The sequence below is a fragment of the Prionailurus bengalensis genome, chromosome D1, assembly GCF_016509475.1.
Source record: "Prionailurus bengalensis isolate Pbe53 chromosome D1, Fcat_Pben_1.1_paternal_pri, whole genome shotgun sequence".
Lineage (NCBI taxonomy): Eukaryota > Metazoa > Chordata > Mammalia > Carnivora > Felidae > Prionailurus > Prionailurus bengalensis.
This window is the reverse complement of record NC_057346.1, coordinates 115325139-115344363: the sequence shown is the minus strand read 5'-3', so window position 1 is coordinate 115344363 and position 19225 is coordinate 115325139. Positions and strand designations below refer to the sequence as shown.

Sequence of the window (19225 nt, the reverse complement as noted above, 5' to 3'; positions counted from 1 at the left end):
ACCTGAGAGAGTTGTGGAGAAGCCGGCTGTTGTGGACCAGCATGTTCACGGGCAGAACACCGACCTGCCCCCTCCTGTGCGGTCATGTCTCTGGTGCGCCGGTTCTGTCTCTGGAGGACGCTTTCACTGGTGTTCCCTTGAGTATTTTCCTACTTTTCCTTTATCTCGTGTCCCATAGAGGTTTTTCCTGGCCTTTTTGTTTGTTAAACCCTTCTTCAAAAAAAATCTTTATATTTTCATTGGGTGCCTTGGAGTGATTCACATGCTGTCCCTTCTCTCTAGGTTTGTCTGTAAAAATAATGGTGTGTTGTTTGAAAACCAGTTGCTTCAAATTGGATTGAAGTCTGAATTTCGGCAGAATTTAGGTATGTGTTTAATTATGTAACAAAAAAAAACTCCTCACTCAGATGATATGGGCAGAAAATATTTGTAAATCATACGTCTGATAAGGGTTTAGTTTCCAGGATAGAATATATACAGAATTTGAATTTAACGGCAGAAGAACAACCCCATTAAAAAATGGGCAGAGGACTTGAACAGGCATTTCTCCAAAGAAGACAGACACCTGACCGACCAGCACCTGGAAAGATGACCACGTCACTAATAATCAGGGAAGTGCCGATCAGAAGTAAGGTGCCGCCCCGCGCCCATCAGGATGGCGGCTGTCGAAACAGCAGGGACCACACGTGTGCCGAGGACGCGGCGGACGGACCCTCGGCCCTGTCGGCGGGCACGTGAGCCGGTGCAGCTGCCGCGGAGGACAGTGTGGCGGTTCCTCCAAACATTGGAACTGGAACTGACCCCCAGTTCCTATTTCCCCAAAGAACCGAGAGCTGGACAGGTAGAGGTGGTCCGTCCGCTCCCTGGACGGTCCCTCAGCCTGACGAGGAGGGACGTTCTGCCACCGGCCACCACGTGGGTGGACCCGGGGGACGTGATGCTCACGTGTGATCCGCTCACACGAGGCCCCTGGAGTCTCCAGGTTCCCGAGACAGAGTGGACGGTGGGCGCCCGGGCTGGGGATCAGTGTTTCACAGGGACAGAGTTGCCTTTTGGGAAGATGGAAAGTTCTCGAGACCGAGGGTGGGGACGGCCACACAACAGTGTGAATGTGCTTAGTGCCCCTGAGCTGTGTGCTTAGAGTTGGTGAAGACAGTACTTTCTACGTTTGTGTATTTTATCACAGTTTTTTTTAAAAAAGCTTGTAAGTCTGCCCCTCGGCACCCCCCCCCCCAAAGAAAACTATGTCTGCTGACCGTTGGGGTGCTGCTGGGGCGCTCTTGTGGACTGACAACTGCCTGCCTCCCTCTTGGGCACCGTCTCTGAGTCTCGTGAGGACCCCGTTTTCTCCGTAAGAGCGAGTGCCAGTATGGGAAACGGGACAAGTGGGACGCCTGTCCTCTAGGGGTGTTTAGGGCCATCGTGAGGATTACCAGAAACCTCCTGGGAGCTCTGTGCTGAAAGCAGGGGCTGAGGCGTCCTTCTCGCTCTGGTGAAGGTGCTGCACTCCGGACCCTGACAGTCCCCACCCCTAGTGGTGGCTATGTCAGCTGGGGGAGGGGTGGTGCTGGACAGTTTGTTCCCCTCCAGGGCATTTGAAGTCCATTTTCCACTCGAGTTCAGAGGGTATGAACATGTTTAGAAACATTTGTGTACGCGTTTCTGTTGCGATGTTAAGTAACTGATCACATCGGAGCATCCTCCTCGTCTACGGCACACGGCTCATGAGCTGCTGTGGTGGGGGCAAGGGGCATCGCCGTCGGGGACGCAGGTCTGGCCTGGCCTCCCCGGAGGTGGCGGCCAAGGCCTCCGTCCCAGGTCCCAGGCTGGGCAGGGTCCCAACAAAGGCATGCTCCCTTAGATGGAGAGCAGGAGTTACCCCAGTAGGGGAAGCCGCGACCCCATGTCCACCTGCGGCGAGTCTCTGGAACTGATCTGACAGCAGTGACTCTGCTGTTTTTCACGGTTAACATTCAGGATGTGTGTGAAAGAAATTGTTTTCTCCCTTCTAGGTCGGATGTTTATATTCTATGGAAATAAGACCTCCACGCAGTTCTTAAATTTCACTCCAACACTGATCTGTTCAGACGACCTTCAGATGAATATCCTTGGTCTCGTGTGTCTCACACCCCAGCACATGGCCATTTGGGATTTAGAGGAGGGCTCTGAGGAAGTCGTTCTTTATCAGACGCGGATGCTCCCCAGCTGCTGTAGCGCCTCCAAGTGGCCCTTGTGTTTATAGGGAGCTCGTGGTCACGCGTGGAAAACTGACACTCGGGCATCTGCTCCCGGGTCATTTGGTTCCTTGGAGTCACTTTTGTTTTCCCTTATTTAGCTCTCCTGTCACATTATTTTTAAGTCCCTCTGAACTCTGGTTTCCTTCTCTGGGAGTCTCCCTGAGAGAGCAGCCTCTGAGAACAGGGTGACCGGGGCCTGTGACTGCCCGGGGCCCCTGCCGCGCCCCCCTGGGGCGAGCTGTGCTTCTTTCCAGCAGCCCTCTTCACACCGGAGCCTCGTCCCTCACGAGTACCAGAAACGTGGTTAGAACTCTCCCCGCCAGTGCCAGCTTTGTAGCCAAATATCTTTCCTCCAGGGATAGGCCGACCGAACAGAGCGAGGGTTAAGAATGCCCCAGCTTGACCGAGAAGGATGCTGCTTCCTGTACAAGAGGCGTGCGAAGCAGCCACCTACCTACCACAGGCCAGGTCCATTTTTATTTTGAGATAAACTGGAAACAGATGATAAAGGAATTAAAAACCCGTGTATGTAGGATTGACTGCATTAAGGGTTTCTTTCGAGATCAGGAGCGTGAACTCGGACCCTTATGGACCCCCTTTGAGAAGGTTTCAGAGCTTGCTCGGCTCAGGCACGTTTCTCAAATGTTGGCATGGCCTCCTTGACACCTGCACATCTGAGCTTGCAGACCAAGCCTGTGGACCCGACCGTGGACGGTGGCGCGCAGGTGCAGCAGGTCGTCAACATAGAGTGCGTGTCTGACTTCACGGAGGCGCCCGTCCTCAACATCCAGTTCCGGTGAGGACCCGTGGGCCTGTGGGCTGAGCCAGCAGCCGGCTCCTGCCTGGAGCTCGGGGGGGGGGTGGGGGGGGGGGTGGGGGGTTGGGGGCTGGCATCACACACGCCATGCCTGGGCGCAGCTTCGTCCCTGGGGGCCCTTGGTCCTCGCTGAGCCTCAGCGTCCTTCCTTCAGAGGGCATCGTGAGGGCCGAGTGGGCAACCCCGGTAGATGCCGGCACCCGCGTGCACGCGGAAACTCGAGGCCGCTGTGACCTACGGTTCTGAGGGGCCCACGCTGCGGCGTCGGGGCCAGCTGGGTCCGGGTGCCTCTTCGTGCTTGCTGCTCCGGACGTCAGCTGCTGGGGGCCGCCCAGGGGTGCATCGCTGTCTAGTCCCTTCTCCAAGCACACACGCCATCGTGAGTCTTTTTTAAAAACCGCGTGTTGTGCTGCTGCTCGGTTCACTGCTATCCTTTTTCAGTGAGCGTGATGGCATGTGTGTGAAAACCCGGTTCCCTGCAGGTGTCTGTAAGGTTAAAGTTTTGGGGGTTTTCAAATCAGAAACACCGAGAACCGAAGACCGTGTGCTTTGTAGAATTTACGGAAACCGACACGCAAATGTTTGTTTCCTTCTGTAGACAACCGCTTTCTTTAGTCTCTTCTCGTGGAAGAAGGAAAAACCGTACACAACTTAAGCCAACTTGGAGTTGTAGGAAATGGGCTCTGGGGGAGAAGTGACGAGATGGTGGGAATTCGTGCCCAAGGTCCGTCCCTGTCCTGGTCTCATGAGCCCAGCGGGGCCTGGCCAGAGTACCAGCCCCCCTCCCGCCCCCGGACGTGTGCACAGAAGCCGGTGATCGCCCGGCTCGTCGGTCTGCACACTGAGACAGCCCAGGCCTCTCTGTGGCTCAGTGCCACCCTTCCAGAACTCTCGACCCCCACGCTGTCGACAGCTCCCATCCACAGGCCCTCCCTGGGCCCCATCGATCAGCAAACTAGGAATTTGATTCTCTAGTTGAGTTTCAGATTTTTTCGGCCGTCCATTCACTTTGCTCACCACGTCTCTCTGTGTTGCCCATAGGTATGGGGGGACTTTTCAGAATGTGTCCGTGAAGCTGCCTATCACTCTCAACAAATTTTTCCAGCCCACAGAAATGGCTTCTCAGGATTTCTTTCAGCGTTGGAAGCAGCTGAGCAAGTGAGTGGGTGGGCGCAGGGGCAGGGCCCCCCAACTCTGACCTGGCTCAGCGTGGTGACCCTTGTTTCTACCTCACTAGTCCCCAACAGGAAGTGCAGAACATTTTCAAAGCAAAGCATCCGATGGACACAGAAATCACCAAAGCTAAGGTAAGGCCTGCTTGTGGGCGCTCCCAGGGTGGGGACACTGCCTCGGGCTCTTCAGGGAGGCCGGTCGGGCTGCTGTGCCTCTTGTGGTGCCCGGTCCGCTGCCCCCCCCGCTCCTGTCTCTGTTGCGCAGATCATTGGGTTTGGTTCCGCGCTCCTTGAAGAAGTTGATCCGAATCCTGCAAATTTTGTGGGGGCTGGCATCATCCACACCAAAACCACCCAGATTGGATGCTTGCTGCGTTTGGAGCCAAATCTGCAAGCCCAGGTCAGGCTTCTCTGGGGAATCGCTAAGTCCGCGTAAACTGTGCCGTGCTCGTGGCAGAACGCGTGCACGGCGAGATCTGTAGGCCTCGAGTGTAGGAGTGAGTCGCAGTAGAGCTGCACGCCCGTGTGGCCGCCCCTGCTACACTGACACGTGTGGCGTCTCTGTCGCCCCAGGGAGTGCCCTGAGCTCCCTTAGAGACCGCCGCCGCGGGGCCTGCCGTCGGGCTGACCTGGCCCCGAGCTCCAGCAGCGGTGGCCGTGTGGCCCTCCTGTGCCGGATGTGCCCCGGTCGGCTGACCTGGTCCTCCTGATGGACACCTGGGCTGTGCCGGTGTGGGGCCGTTTTGAGGAGAGCTGCCCTGTGCCTCTGTGCGCATGCCTGTTTTCGCTTCGCCTGGGGGCCGCCGAGGCGGGAGGGCAGGCTCGCAGGGTCTGTGCGCGGGTAACTTCGCGAGAAGCTGCCCCGTCGCCCTCCGGGGCGGCTGCCCGGTGTTGCACGCACCGCGGCCCACGGAGATGCCGGCTGCTCCACGCGCACGCTGGCGCTTGTTGTCGTCGGGCTTGCTCTGTTGGCCTCAGTCTGTGAGACGGGGGTGCTCCGGGGAAGGGCTGGGCACACGAGCTCGGGTGGCCGTCTGCCGCCCCGAGCCCTCTGCCGAGCGCGCCCGCTGACCTGCCGTGTTCTGTTGCAGATGTACCGCCTCACGCTGCGCACAAGTAAAGAGACCGTCTCCCAGAGGTTGTGCGAATTGCTGTCAGAGCAGTTTTAATCGCCGAGGATGCGGGATCAGGCTCCTGTGTGTGTCGGTGTCTCTCCGTGTCTGCTGTGTGTCCTCCTTGCCGTGCCGCAAATAAACAGCCCAGTCGACAGGCGCCTCTCAGCCCTGCTTCTCAGACCTTTCGGGCGGGGCCGGGGTGGCCGGGGTGCGCGTCAGAAAGACAGGCTGAGCCCGCACTGCGGCCGAATCGGAAGGGAGAGCGGGCGCGGGACCGGTGTCTGTGGAGGTCAGGACCGTCGTGTGGTTCGGTCTCCCGATGACGGGAGGTTACCGGTGTGAAGGAGGGCGTAGATTTGTTTGGAATCGTGCCGAAACGCCGCTGCTGCGTGGCTGAGAGCTCCCCTCCGCCCGCCTGAGAGAAGCCGCAGCCGGATCTTGACGAGGCTCTTTGGCCGTTTTGGGAGGCGACGCCGGGTGCGGCAGCCGCGTGGCCAGGCCCCGGGTGCGCGAGCACAGAGCACTCGGACGGGGCACGCCACCCACGCAGGGCCCTCTGGGGTGGGGTCGCAGTCGAGAAGTTAGAAGCCCTGGTGTTTGGCTGGCGCGGCTGCCAGCGAGACCGCCGACGCTGGCCGGGCTGAACTCTGCGGCTCTTGCCAGCCCTGTGGCTGTGAAGGGACACCTGCAGCACTGACCGTCCCGGGCCCCTGCGGCACGGCCTGGTGGCCACAGGGCTGCTGGCCGCTCTAGAGGGGGCGTGGCCGGCTTCCCTTATCTTTGGGTTTTAGGTAAGTTCACCGTAACCGTCGTGGCCTCGGACTGGTCCCTGCTTGTGATCAGAGGGTTAAGTGTGGGTGGCAAAGCAGATTCTGGAAGGTGAGCCGGTCTCTTTTCCTGGGTCGTGGGGACCTTGTGCCAGGGGAGGAGGGGCTCTGGGTGCGGTCAGGGAGCGGAGGGCCGTGCCCAGAGTGAGCGGGAGCCCGGCCTCCGCAGGCTGTTCCTGTTCTCGGCTCTCACGAGTCCTTGGCTCTCACATGACGTCCCTGTGTGCCAGCTGCCAGGGACAGCTGTCCCTGTGTGCCTGTCTGCACCTGAGGTGGCCGGGGCCGGGGCAGAGCTGAGCCGGGGCCTGTGTGCACCACGTGGGTGGTGGGTGCTGGCTGGCGTTTTTTTCCTAAGCAGACACGTCTCCTGTCAGCACCTGAAGGGGCCCAGGGAGAGTCGAGGTTCTCTGTGGGTTCCCCTGGTTTATCAGCAGGGGCTGGCGTCCTCGGAGACAGGCCGTAGGGGAGCCGTGTGGGGTGGTGAGGGGCACAGATGGCCCTTTGCTGTGGCGCGGGTCTCAGGGAGGCCCCTGGAGGGGGTCGCTGTCTGGGTGCCGGTGCCACCGCACCCACCGCTCTGCGTGGGTGTGGGTTTGGGGGCTCACGACTGCCTCGGGGGTGTGGGAGACGACACAAGTGGAGCTCGTGGGCCGGCCCCTGTGCGTTGACCAGTGCTGGTTTATTCGTAGCAGTGGGTTTGTCGTGCGCGGCACATGTGGCGCCCCTCCCCGGGGTGAGATGCCGGCTGGCGCCTGCGTCCGCCCTCCCTTCCCTTCCCCTCCCCTGCGGTGGGATCCTTGCGGCCCTCTTCGCTGTGGCCCCGTGCCTCTTCCCCGCCCATCCCTGCTCAGGGGCCCCGTAGCTCCTGGGACCTGTGCCCCGTCTTCTCAGGCCTCCCCCTGGAGTGGCCTTCTCACTGCCCCCACCCAGGCTGTTTCCCGGGCCCAGTTCTGGCAGGGGCGGGTGGCCACCATCACAGGTTGGGAGGCCGTGAGGATGACCGACGGGCGTGCTCAGGGGGCCACCAGTTCATTCCAGTCTGTTGGGCTCGCTCAGCGTCCGCAGCCCTTCTCGGCAGTGCACTTCCCCTGAGGCGCCCCGCCGAGCCGGGTGCGGGGGCTCGTTGAGGCTATGCCTCGTGGGAGCAGTGGCGGGGGGGTGGGGGGGCTGCCGGGCACGACAAGCCAGCGTCGGGGGTGGGAGAGGGCGGGTGGTGTCGAGAGCGGCGCTTCGTCCTCACGCCCGGGGTCTGTGTCCCTAGTCCCCACAGCGCCGGGGGTGGCACGCACAGCTGCTGAACATCTGCAGCGTGAGCACCAGCCGCTGTCCTCGTGCTCCGGGGTCTGGGCAGGGCAGCACGACCTGCTTCTCGTAGGAGCTGAGAGGGTAGCAGCAGCCGCAGTGCACGTCCACTTGCTCGGTGTGAATGTTGAAACTACAAAGAAGCCACAGCCGGGAGCGTGGGTCAGGGCCGTTGCCCCGGGAGTGCTCCTCCTGCTCCTCCCCGGCCAGCCCCGGAGTGCGACCCCTGCTCCTCCTGGACGGCTCCAGGGAGAAGGGTGGTGCCAAGTGCCTGGGCCAAGGGGGCCCTGAGGAGCGTGCCCCCTGCCCTTGCTGGCCTCCCCAGCTCCCGGGCACTCAGGAGAGGGTCTGCCTTTGCCCCAGGCAGGCTGATGGAGGCAGGGCGCCGGCCTGGCCACCTGACTGGCTGGCACGCGCTCAGATGGGGGAGGCTCCCAGCCTGGGGCCAGCAGCTCACCTGGCGGAGGAGGGGCAGAAGCCCTCACAGCGGGTCACCGTCACGTTGGCCGTGCACCCCTTGTACGTGACCTCCTCCTGAAGCTCCTTCACCGAGCAGATCCCTGGGAGGCAGATAGGTGTGGTCAGCTGCCAGCCCTAATGCACGGGTGGGGGGCGACACACTCTGACCCTCCCAGGGGGCAGGAGGAGTGAGGCGGGGATTCACGAGGCTCCCATGAGTGAGGAGGGAGCAAGCTGCGAGCTTCACAGCTGCTGCTGCTCACAAGACGTCAGGACGCCTGCCTGCCCACAGTGCGGTCTCCCCGGGGCCCTCGCCCCTGCACTATAGCCCCTGTCCCAGGCCGTCTCCCCTTGTTCCAGCGCCGCTGCCCTCGGACCTCACAGCTGTGCATGGGAACCAAGGCTGATGCTCTCTCGTGTGGTGTGTTCCTTCCGGAAGCTGGCTATTTTGGGGGTACCCCGAGGTCAAGGGTTTCCTGATCCCTGCTGAGTTACACTCAGGCTCCTACCCTCATGGCCCAACGCTGACCTGTGCACATGGGCGTCTCTGGTCAGCTGGGACCAGAGCCGGGGGGGAACGGGGAGGACGTGAATATCCTGGAGGAGAGAGACAGCATCTCGGAAGCTCCCTGCAGGGGTCTGTCCTCTCGGAAGGGGCAGGGAGGGGCCCCAGCAGAGAGTCTGGGCAAGCCGCCACTGGCACCCCGGCGGCAGGCAGAGCAGCGCCGACATCAGGCGCTGCCCGTGCGGAACGTAAGGGAAGAGGTTCAGTCTGCCGTGCGGCCTGCCGACCCAGGAGAAAGGAGGCTTGCTGGGGGACAAAGGAGATCCCATGCCACGATGACCAGTGAGCTGCTGTCAGCAATGTGTGGGGAGGGCTGGATGGAGCACAGCCGCGTGGGGAGTGCGGGCTGGGAGAGAAAGGCACGGCCCAAGAGGTCCCAAAAGGCTGGGAGAAAGGGAAGAGGCGGGGGCTCCGGGGAGAGAGACCGAAGGTACACTCCAGAGCCACCAGGCTGCACTGGAGGAAGCCAGGTGGCAGAGTGGGCCCCAGAGATACTCCTCACCTGGGGACCTGGTCGGAGAGGAGGCCAGGGGTGAGACGGGGGTGCCCTGGCTCGACCAGGACTCCGCAGTATGGAAGGACGAGCTTCCATGGCTCGGGGTGGAGCCGGGCAGGAAGACGGTGGTCGGCTGAACACTGGAGCTAGACTGTCCGGTCGTGAGGTTGGTCACCGGAGAACTGAGGATGGCTGTCATTCCCAGGGTGGAAGACAAGAGGCCGGACGTGGGGATTTGGGAGGTGAGAGACGTAGACTGAGAGGTGGGAGACTGGGAAGTCAGGGTGTGGGACGTGGGGGGGCTGGGTGTGGTCCTGGGTGAGGAAGGAAGGAGTGTGGGGCTGGAGGCAGACAAAGTCGGCAAGTGGGGTGGGGTAGAGGTGGGGAGAGAGGGAAGGGGGGACTGACTGGGAGTGGGGACAGGCGGGAAAGAAATGGATGCCGTGTGTGACAGGCTTGGGGTGCCTGAGGATGCGAGGCTGTGGGAGACAAAATTTGACCTGGTGTTGTGAGGAAATGCAGAAGAGGAGAGGGGAGGGCTGCTGGTGGAGTGGGGCTGGTGGGTCTCCGAGTGGGTTGGGGTGATGAGTCGGTGGGTCGTGTGCGTCACCGAGGACGTGGTGGAGGGGGCAGGGCGCGTGGACCGTGTGGCCTCGGGGCGCGGCGGGGTTGGCCTGGCGGAGGTGGTGCGGAAGGACGTGCCCGTGGGGGGCCCTGTCGACCGCGCGCTGGTGGGTACAGCGGACGGCGTCGGGCCGGAGTGCGTCGTGTGGGGTGTGTGGGACTGGGTCGCGGTGGCCGTGCTTGTCGCGGTGTGTGTCACGGGGGTCGTGGTTCCGGACCTGGGGGGCGTTGGGGAGACGGTGGTGTGGGGAGTGGGTGAGGAGTGCGTGTGGGCGGGGGCGGAAGGGTGTGTCCCGGGCACGCTGGAGGTTTTGGTGGTGGTGACTGAGCTAGGCGTCTGGGTGGTCCGAGTGAGTGGCGTGGTCGTGTGCGTGGGCCGTGTGCCAGTGCCGGGCACGATGGGCATTGCCGAAGAGGAGAGGGGAGGGCTGCCGGTGGAGTGGGGCTGGTGGGTCTCCGAGTGGGTTGGGGTGATGAGTCGGTGGGTCGTGTGCGTCACCGAGGACGTGGTGGAGGGGGCAGGGCGCGTGGACCGTGTGGCCTCGGGGCGCGGCGGGGTTGGCCTGGCGGAGGTGGTGCGGAAGGACGTGCCCGTGGGGGGCCCTGTCGACCGCGCGCTGGTGGGTACAGCGGACGGCGTCGGGCCGGAGTGCGTCGTGTGGGGTGTGTGGGACTGGGTCGCGGTGGCCGTGCTTGTCGCGGTGTGTGTCACGGGGGTCGTGGTTCCGGACCTGGGGGGCGTTGGGGAGACGGTGGTGTGGGGAGTGGGTGAGGAGTGCGTGTGGGCGGGGCCGGAAGGGTGTGTCCCGGGCACGCTGGAGGTTTTGGTGGTGGTGACTGAGCTAGGCGTCTGGGTGGTCCGAGTGAGTGGCGTGGTCGTGTGCGTGGGCCGTGTGCCAGTGCCGGGCACGATGGGCGTTGCCGAAGAGGAGAGGGGAGGGCTGCCGGTGGAGTGGGGCTGGTGGGTCTCCGAGTGGGTTGGGGTGATGAGTCGGTGGGTCGTGTGCGTCACCGAGGACGTGGTGGAGGGGGCAGGGCGCGTGGACCGTGTGGCCTCGGGGCGCGGCGGGGTTGGCCTGGCGGAGGTGGTGCGGAAGGACGTGCCCGTGGGGGGCCCTGTCGACCGCGCGCTGGTGGGTACAGCGGACGGCGTCGGGCCGGAGTGCGTCGTGTGGGGTGTGTGGGACTGGGTCGCGGTGGCCGTGCTTGTCGCGGTGTGTGTCACGGGGGTCGTGGTTCCGGACCTGGGGGGCGTTGGGGAGACGGTGGTGTGGGGAGTGGGTGAGGAGTGCGTGTGGGCGGGGCCGGAAGGGTGTGTCCCGGGCACGCTGGAGGTTTTGGTGGTGGTGACTGAGCTAGGCGTCTGGGTGGTCCGAGTGAGTGGCGTGGTCGTGTGCGTGGGCCGTGTGCCAGTGCCGGGCACGATGGGCGTTGCCGAAGAGGAGAGGGGAGGGCTGCCGGTGGAGTGGGGCTGGTGGGTCTCCGAGTGGGTTGGGGTGATGAGTCGGTGGGTCGTGTGCGTCACCGAGGACGTGGTGGAGGGGGCAGGGCGCGTGGACCGTGTGGCCTCGGGGCGCGGCGGGGTTGGCCTGGCGGAGGTGGTGCGGAAGGACGTGCCCGTGGGGGGCCCTGTCGACCGCGCGCTGGTGGGTACAGCGGACGGCGTCGGGCCGGAGTGCGTCGTGTGGGGTGTGTGGGACTGGGTCGCGGTGGCCGTGCTTGTCGCGGTGTGTGTCACGGGGGTCGTGGTTCCGGACCTGGGGGGCGTTGGGGAGACGGTGGTGTGGGGAGTGGGTGAGGAGTGCGTGTGGGCGGGGCCGGAAGGGTGTGTCCCGGGCACGCTGGAGGTTTTGGTGGTGGTGACTGAGCTAGGCGTCTGGGTGGTCCGAGTGAGTGGCGTGGTCGTGTGCGTGGGCCGTGTGCCAGTGCCGGGCACGATGGGCGTTGCCGAAGAGGAGAGGGGAGGGCTGCCGGTGGAGTGGGGCTGGTGGGTCTCCGAGTGGGTTGGGGTGATGAGTCGGTGGGTCGTGTGCGTCACCGAGGACGTGGTGGAGGGGGCAGGGCGCGTGGACCGTGTGGCCTCGGGGCGCGGCGGGGTTGGCCTGGCGGAGGTGGTGCGGAAGGACGTGCCCGTGGGGGGCCCTGTCGACCGCGCGCTGGTGGGTACAGCGGACGGCGTCGGGCCGGAGTGCGTCGTGTGGGGTGTGTGGGACTGGGTCGCGGTGGCCGTGCTTGTCGCGGTGTGTGTCACGGGGGTCGTGGTTCCGGACCTGGGGGGCGTTGGGGAGACGGTGGTGTGGGGAGTGGGTGAGGAGTGCGTGTGGGCGGGGGCGGAAGGGTGTGTCCCGGGCACGCTGGAGGTTTTGGTGGTGGTGACTGAGCTAGGCGTCTGGGTGGTCCGAGTGAGTGGCGTGGTCGTGTGCGTGGGCCGTGTGCCAGTGCCGGGCACGATGGGCGTTGCCGAAGAGGAGAGGGGAGGGCTGCCGGTGGAGTGGGGCTGGTGGGTCTCCGAGTGGGTTGGGGTGATGAGTCGGTGGGTCGTGTGCGTCACCGAGGACGTGGTGGAGGGGGCAGGGCGCGTGGACCGTGTGGCCTCGGGGCGCGGCGGGGTTGGCCTGGCGGAGGTGGTGCGGAAGGACGTGCCCGTGGGGGGCCCTGTCGACCGCGCGCTGGTGGGTACAGCGGACGGCGTCGGGCCGGAGTGCGTCGTGTGGGGTGTGTGGGACTGGGTCGCGGTGGCCGTGCTTGTCGCGGTGTGTGTCACGGGGGTCGTGGTTCCGGACCTGGGGGGCGTTGGGGAGACGGTGGTGTGGGGAGTGGGTGAGGAGTGCGTGTGGGCGGGGCCGGAAGGGTGTGTCCCGGGCACGCTGGAGGTTTTGGTGGTGGTGACTGAGCTAGGCGTCTGGGTGGTCCGAGTGAGTGGCGTGGTCGTGTGCGTGGGCCGTGTGCCAGTGCCGGGCACGATGGGCGTTGCCGAAGAGGAGAGGGGAGGGCTGCCGGTGGAGTGGGGCTGGTGGGTCTCCGAGTGGGTTGGGGTGATGAGTCGGTGGGTCGTGTGCGTCACCGAGGACGTGGTGGAGGGGGCAGGGCGCGTGGACCGTGTGGCCTCGGGGCGCGGCGGGGTTGGCCTGGCGGAGGTGGTGCGGAAGGACGTGCCCGTGGGGGGCCCTGTCGACCGCGCGCTGGTGGGTACAGCGGACGGCGTCGGGCCGGAGTGCGTCGTGTGGGGTGTGTGGGACTGGGTCGCGGTGGCCGTGCTTGTCGCGGTGTGTGTCACGGGGGTCGTGGTTCCGGACCTGGGGGGCGTTGGGGAGACGGTGGTGTGGGGAGTGGGTGAGGAGTGCGTGTGGGCGGGGGCGGAAGGGTGTGTCCCGGGCACGCTGGAGGTTTTGGTGGTGGTGACTGAGCTAGGCGTCTGGGTGGTCCGAGTGAGTGGCGTGGTCGTGTGCGTGGGCCGTGTGCCAGTGCCGGGCACGATGGGCGTTGCCGAAGAGGAGAGGGGAGGGCTGCCGGTGGAGTGGGGCTGGTGGGTCTCCGAGTGGGTTGGGGTGATGAGTCGGTGGGTCGTGTGCGTCACCGAGGACGTGGTGGAGGGGGCAGGGCGCGTGGACCGTGTGGCCTCGGGGCGCGGCGGGGTTGGCCTGGCGGAGGTGGTGCGGAAGGACGTGCCCGTGGGGGGCCCTGTCGACCGCGCGCTGGTGGGTACAGCGGACGGCGTCGGGCCGGAGTGCGTCGTGTGGGGTGTGTGGGACTGGGTCGCGGTGGCCGTGCTTGTCGCGGTGTGTGTCACGGGGGTCGTGGTTCCGGACCTGGGGGGCGTTGGGGAGACGGTGGTGTGGGGAGTGGGTGAGGAGTGCGTGTGGGCGGGGCCGGAAGGGTGTGTCCCGGGCACGCTGGAGGTTTTGGTGGTGGTGACTGAGCTAGGCGTCTGGGTGGTCCGAGTGAGTGGCGTGGTCGTGTGCGTGGGCCGTGTGCCAGTGCCGGGCACGATGGGCGTTGCCGAAGAGGAGAGGGGAGGGCTGCCGGTGGAGTGGGGCTGGTGGGTCTCCGAGTGGGTTGGGGTGATGAGTCGGTGGGTCGTGTGCGTCACCGAGGACGTGGTGGAGGGGGCAGGGCGCGTGGACCGTGTGGCCTCGGGGCGCGGCGGGGTTGGCCTGGCGGAGGTGGTGCGGAAGGACGTGCCCGTGGGGGGCCCTGTCGACCGCGCGCTGGTGGGTACAGCGGACGGCGTCGGGCCGGAGTGCGTCGTGTGGGGTGTGTGGGACTGGGTCGCGGTGGCCGTGCTTGTCGCGGTGTGTGTCACGGGGGTCGTGGTTCCGGACCTGGGGGGCGTTGGGGAGACGGTGGTGTGGGGAGTGGGTGAGGAGTGCGTGTGGGCGGGGCCGGAAGGGTGTGTCCCGGGCACGCTGGAGGTTTTGGTGGTGGTGACTGAGCTAGGCGTCTGGGTGGTCCGAGTGAGTGGCGTGGTCGTGTGCGTGGGCCGTGTGCCAGTGCCGGGCACGATGGGCGTTGCCGAAGAGGAGAGGGGAGGGCTGCCGGTGGAGTGGGGCTGGTGGGTCTCCGAGTGGGTTGGGGTGATGAGTCGGTGGGTCGTGTGCGTCACCGAGGACGTGGTGGAGGGGGCAGGGCGCGTGGACCGTGTGGCCTCGGGGCGCGGCGGGGTTGGCCTGGCGGAGGTGGTGCGGAAGGACGTGCCCGTGGGGGGCCCTGTCGACCGCGCGCTGGTGGGTACAGCGGACGGCGTCGGGCCGGAGTGCGTCGTGTGGGGTGTGTGGGACTGGGTCGCGGTGGCCGTGCTTGTCGCGGTGTGTGTCACGGGGGTCGTGGTTCCGGACCTGGGGGGCGTTGGGGAGACGGTGGTGTGGGGAGTGGGTGAGGAGTGCGTGTGGGCGGGGGCGGAAGGGTGTGTCCCGGGCACGCTGGAGGTTTTGGTGGTGGTGACTGAGCTAGGCGTCTGGGTGGTCCGAGTGAGTGGCGTGGTCGTGTGCGTGGGCCGTGTGCCAGTGCCGGGCACGATGGGCGTTGCCGAAGAGGAGAGGGGAGGGCTGCCGGTGGAGTGGGGCTGGTGGGTCTCCGAGTGGGTTGGGGTGATGAGTCGGTGGGTCGTGTGCGTCACCGAGGACGTGGTGGAGGGGGCAGGGCGCGTGGACCGTGTGGCCTCGGGGCGCGGCGGGGTTGGCCTGGCGGAGGTGGTGCGGAAGGACGTGCCCGTGGGGGGCCCTGTCGACCGCGCGCTGGTGGGTACAGCGGACGGCGTCGGGCCGGAGTGCGTCGTGTGGGGTGTGTGGGACTGGGTCGCGGTGGCCGTGCTTGTCGCGGTGTGTGTCACGGGGGTCGTGGTTCCGGACCTGGGGGGCGTTGGGGAGACGGTGGTGTGGGGAGTGGGTGAGGAGTGCGTGTGGGCGGGGGCGGAAGGGTGTGTCCCGGGCACGCTGGAGGTTTTGGTGGTGGTGACTGAGCTAGGCGTCTGGGTGGTCCGAGTGAGTGGCGTGGTCGTGTGCGTGGGCCGTGTGCCAGTGCCGGGCACGATGGGCGTTGCCGAAGAGGAGAGGGGAGGGCTGCCGGTGGAGTGGGGCTGGTGGGTCTCCGAGTGGGTTGGGGTGATGAGTCGGTGGGTCGTGTGCGTCACCGAGGACGTGGTGGAGGGGGCAGGGCGCGTGGACCGTGTGGCCTCGGGGCGCGGCGGGGTTGGCCTGGCGGAGGTGGTGCGGAAGGACGTGCCCGTGGGGGGCCCTGTCGACCGCGCGCTGGTGGGTACAGCGGACGGCGTCGGGCCGGAGTGCGTCGTGTGGGGTGTGTGGGACTGGGTCGCGGTGGCCGTGCTTGTCGCGGTGTGTGTCACGGGGGTCGTGGTTCCGGACCTGGGGGGCGTTGGGGAGACGGTGGTGTGGGGAGTGGGTGAGGAGTGCGTGTGGGCGGGGGCGGAAGGGTGTGTCCCGGGCACGCTGGAGGTTTTGGTGGTGGTGACTGAGCTAGGCGTCTGGGTGGTCCGAGTGAGTGGCGTGGTCGTGTGCGTGGGCCGTGTGCCAGTGCCGGGCACGATGGGCGTTGCCGAAGAGGAGAGGGGAGGGCTGCCGGTGGAGTGGGGCTGGTGGGTCTCCGAGTGGGTTGGGGTGATGAGTCGGTGGGTCGTGTGCGTCACCGAGGACGTGGTGGAGGGGGCAGGGCGCGTGGACCGTGTGGCCTCGGGGCGCGGCGGGGTTGGCCTGGCGGAGGTGGTGCGGAAGGACGTGCCCGTGGGGGGCCCTGTCGACCGCGCGCTGGTGGGTACAGCGGACGGCGTCGGGCCGGAGTGCGTCGTGTGGGGTGTGTGGGACTGGGTCGCGGTGGCCGTGCTTGTCGCGGTGTGTGTCACGGGGGTCGTGGTTCCGGACCTGGGGGGCGTTGGGGAGACGGTGGTGTGGGGAGTGGGTGAGGAGTGCGTGTGGGCGGGGGCGGAAGGGTGTGTCCCGGGCACGCTGGAGGTTTTGGTGGTGGTGACTGAGCTAGGCGTCTGGGTGGTCCGAGTGAGTGGCGTGGTCGTGTGCGTGGGCCGTGTGCCAATGCCGGGCACGATGGGCGTTGCCGAAGAGGAGAGGGGAGGGCTGCCGGTGGAGTGGGGCTGGTGGGTCTCCGAGTGGGTTGGGGTGATGAGTCGGTGGGTCGTGTGCGTCACCGAGGACGTGGTGGAGGGGGCAGGGCGCGTGGACCGTGTGGCCTCGGGGCGCGGCGGGGTTGGCCTGGCGGAGGTGGTGCGGAAGGACGTGCCCGTGGGGGGCCCTGTCGACCGCGCGCTGGTGGGTACAGCGGACGGCGTCGGGCCGGAGTGCGTCGTGTGGGGTGTGTGGGACTGGGTCGCGGTGGCCGTGCTTGTCGCGGTGTGTGTCACGGGGGTCGTGGTTCCGGACCTGGGGGGCGTTGGGGAGACGGTGGTGTGGGGAGTGGGTGAGGAGTGCGTGTGGGCGGGGCCGGAAGGGTGTGTCCCGGGCACGCTGGAGGTTTTGGTGGTGGTGACTGAGCTAGGCGTCTGGGTGGTCCGAGTGAGTGGCGTGGTCGTGTGCGTGGGCCGTGTGCCAGTGCCGGGCACGATGGGCGTTGCCGAAGAGGAGAGGGGAGGGCTGCCGGTGGAGTGGGGCTGGTGGGTCTCCGAGTGGGTTGGGGTGATGAGTCGGTGGGTCGTGTGCGTCACCGAGGACGTGGTGGAGGGGGCAGGGCGCGTGGACCGTGTGGCCTCGGGGCGCGGCGGGGTTGGCCTGGCGGAGGTGGTGCGGAAGGACGTGCCCGTGGGGGGCCCTGTCGACCGCGCGCTGGTGGGTACAGCGGACGGCGTCGGGCCGGAGTGCGTCGTGTGGGGTGTGTGGGACTGGGTCGCGGTGGCCGTGCTTGTCGCGGTGTGTGTCACGGGGGTCGTGGTTCCGGACCTGGGGGGCGTTGGGGAGACGGTGGTGTGGGGAGTGGGTGAGGAGTGCGTGTGGGCGGGGGCGGAAGGGTGTGTCCCGGGCACGCTGGAGGTTTTGGTGGTGGTGACTGAGCTAGGCGTCTGGGTGGTCCGAGTGAGTGGCGTGGTCGTGTGCGTGGGCCGTGTGCCAGTGCCGGGCACGATGGGCGTTGCCGAAGAGGAGAGGGGAGGGCTGCCGGTGGAGTGGGGCTGGTGGGTCTCCGAGTGGGTTGGGGTGATGAGTCGGTGGGTCGTGTGCGTCACCGAGGACGTGGTGGAGGGGGCAGGGCGCGTGGACCGTGTGGCCTCGGGGCGCGGCGGGGTTGGCCTGGCGGAGGTGGTGCGGAAGGACGTGCCCGTGGGGGGCCCTGTCGACCGCGCGCTGGTGGGTACAGCGGACGGCGTCGGGCCGGAGTGCGTCGTGTGGGGTGTGTGGGACTGGGTCGCGGTGGCCGTGCTTGTCGCGGTGTGTGTCACGGGGGTCGTGGTTCCGGACCTGGGGGGCGTTGGGGAGACGGTGGTGTGGGGAGTGGGTGAGGAGTGCGTGTGGGCGGGGCCGGAAGGGTGTGTCCCGGGCACGCTGGAGGTTTTGGTGGTGGTGACTGAGCTAGGCGTCTGGGTGGTCCGAGTGAGTGGCGTGGTCGTGTGCGTGGGCCGTGTGCCAGTGCCGGGCACGATGGGCGTTGCCGAAGAGGAGAGGGGAGGGCTGCCGGTGGAGTGGGGCTGGTGGGTCTCCGAGTGGGTTGGGGTGATGAGTCGGTGGGTCGTGTGCGTCACCGAGGACGTGGTGGAGGGGGCAGGGCGCGTGGACCGTGTGGCCTCGGGGCGCGGCGGGGTTGGCCTGGCGGAGGTGGTGCGGAAGGACGTGCCCGTGGGGGGCCCTGTCGACCGCGCGCTGGTGGGTACAGCGGACGGCGTCGGGCCGGAGTGCGTCGTGTGGGGTGTGTGGGACTGGGTCGCGGTGGCCGTGCTTGTCGCGGTGTGTGTCACGGGGGTCGTGGTTCCGGACCTGGGGGGCGTTGGGGAGACGGTGGTGTGGGGAGTGGGTGAGGAGTGCGTGTGGGCGGGGGCGGAAGGGTGTGTCCCGGGCACGCTGGAGGTTTTGGTGGTGGTGACTGAGCTAGGCGTCTGGGTGGTCCGAGTGAGTGGCGTGGTCGTGTGCGTGGGCCGTGTGCCAGTGCCGGGCACGATGGGCGTTGCCGAAGAGGAGAGGGGAGGGCTGCCGGTGGAGTGGGGCTGGTGGGTCTCCGAGTGGGTTGGGGTGATGAGTCGGTGGGTCGTGTGCGTCACCGAGGACGTGGTGGAGGGGGCAGGGCGCGTGGACCGTGTGGCCTCGGGGCGCGGCGGGGTTGGCCTGGCGGAGGTGGTGCGGAAGGACGTGCCCGTGGGGGGCCCTGTCGACCGCGCGCTGGTGGGTACAGCGGACGGCGTCGGGCCGGAGTGCGTCGTGTGGGGTGTGTGGGACTGGGTCGCGGTGGCCGTGCTTGTCGCGGTGTGTGTCACGGGGGTCGTGGTTCCGGACCTGGGGGGCGTTGGGGAGACGGTGGTGTGGGGAGTGGGTGAGGAGTGCGTGTGGGCGGGGCCGGAAGGGTGTGTCCCGGGCACGCTGGAGGTTTTGGTGGTGGTGACTGAGCTAGGCGTCTGGGTGGTCCGAGTGAGTGGCGTGGTCGTGTGCGTGGGCCGTGTGCCAGTGCCGGGCACGATGGGCGTTGCCGAAGAGGAGAGGGGAGGGCTGCCGGTGGAGTGGGGCTGGTGGGTCTCCGAGTGGGTTGGGGTGATGAGTCGGTGGGTCGTGTGCGTCACCGAGGACGTGGTGGAGGGGGCAGGGCGCGTGGACCGTGTGGCCTCGGGGCGCGGCGGGGTTGGCCTGGCGGAGGTGGTGCGGAAGGACGTGCCCGTGGGGGGCCCTGTCGACCGCGCGCTGGTGGGTACAGCGGACGGCGTCGGGCCGGAGTGCGTCGTGTGGGGTGTGTGGGACTGGGTCGCGGTGGCCGTGCTTGTCGCGGTGTGTGTCACGGGGGTCGTGGTTCCGGACCTGGGGGGCGTTGGGGAGACGGTGGTGTGGGGAGTGGGTGAGGAGTGCGTGTGGGCGGGGGCGGAAGGGTGTGTCCCGGGCACGCTGGAGGTTTTGGTGGTGGTGACTGAGCTAGGCGTCTGGGTGGTCCGAGTGAGTGGCGTGGTCGTGTGCGTGGGC

At 66.5% G+C, this 19225-nt stretch overlaps 1 protein-coding gene across 2 annotated transcripts in view; it reads left to right on the top strand.

Moving 5' to 3' along the window:
• AP2A2 (adaptor related protein complex 2 subunit alpha 2) overlaps positions 1–5506 on the top strand; it is a 91166-nt gene extending 85660 nt beyond the window's left edge. For both annotated transcript variants that reach the window (XM_043582071.1, XM_043582069.1), the window contains exons 16-22: positions 283–365; positions 2013–2102; positions 2910–3033; positions 4096–4212; positions 4292–4361; positions 4492–4626; positions 5318–5506. In XM_043582071.1, coding sequence (XP_043438006.1) covers positions 283–365; positions 2013–2102; positions 2910–3033; positions 4096–4212; positions 4292–4361; positions 4492–4626; positions 5318–5395 — 697 coding nt within the window. In that variant the 3' untranslated portion in view covers positions 5396–5506. The remainder of the gene's footprint in view (positions 1–282; positions 366–2012; positions 2103–2909; positions 3034–4095; positions 4213–4291; positions 4362–4491; positions 4627–5317) is intronic.
• Positions 5507–19225: the final 13719 nt, after the last annotated feature.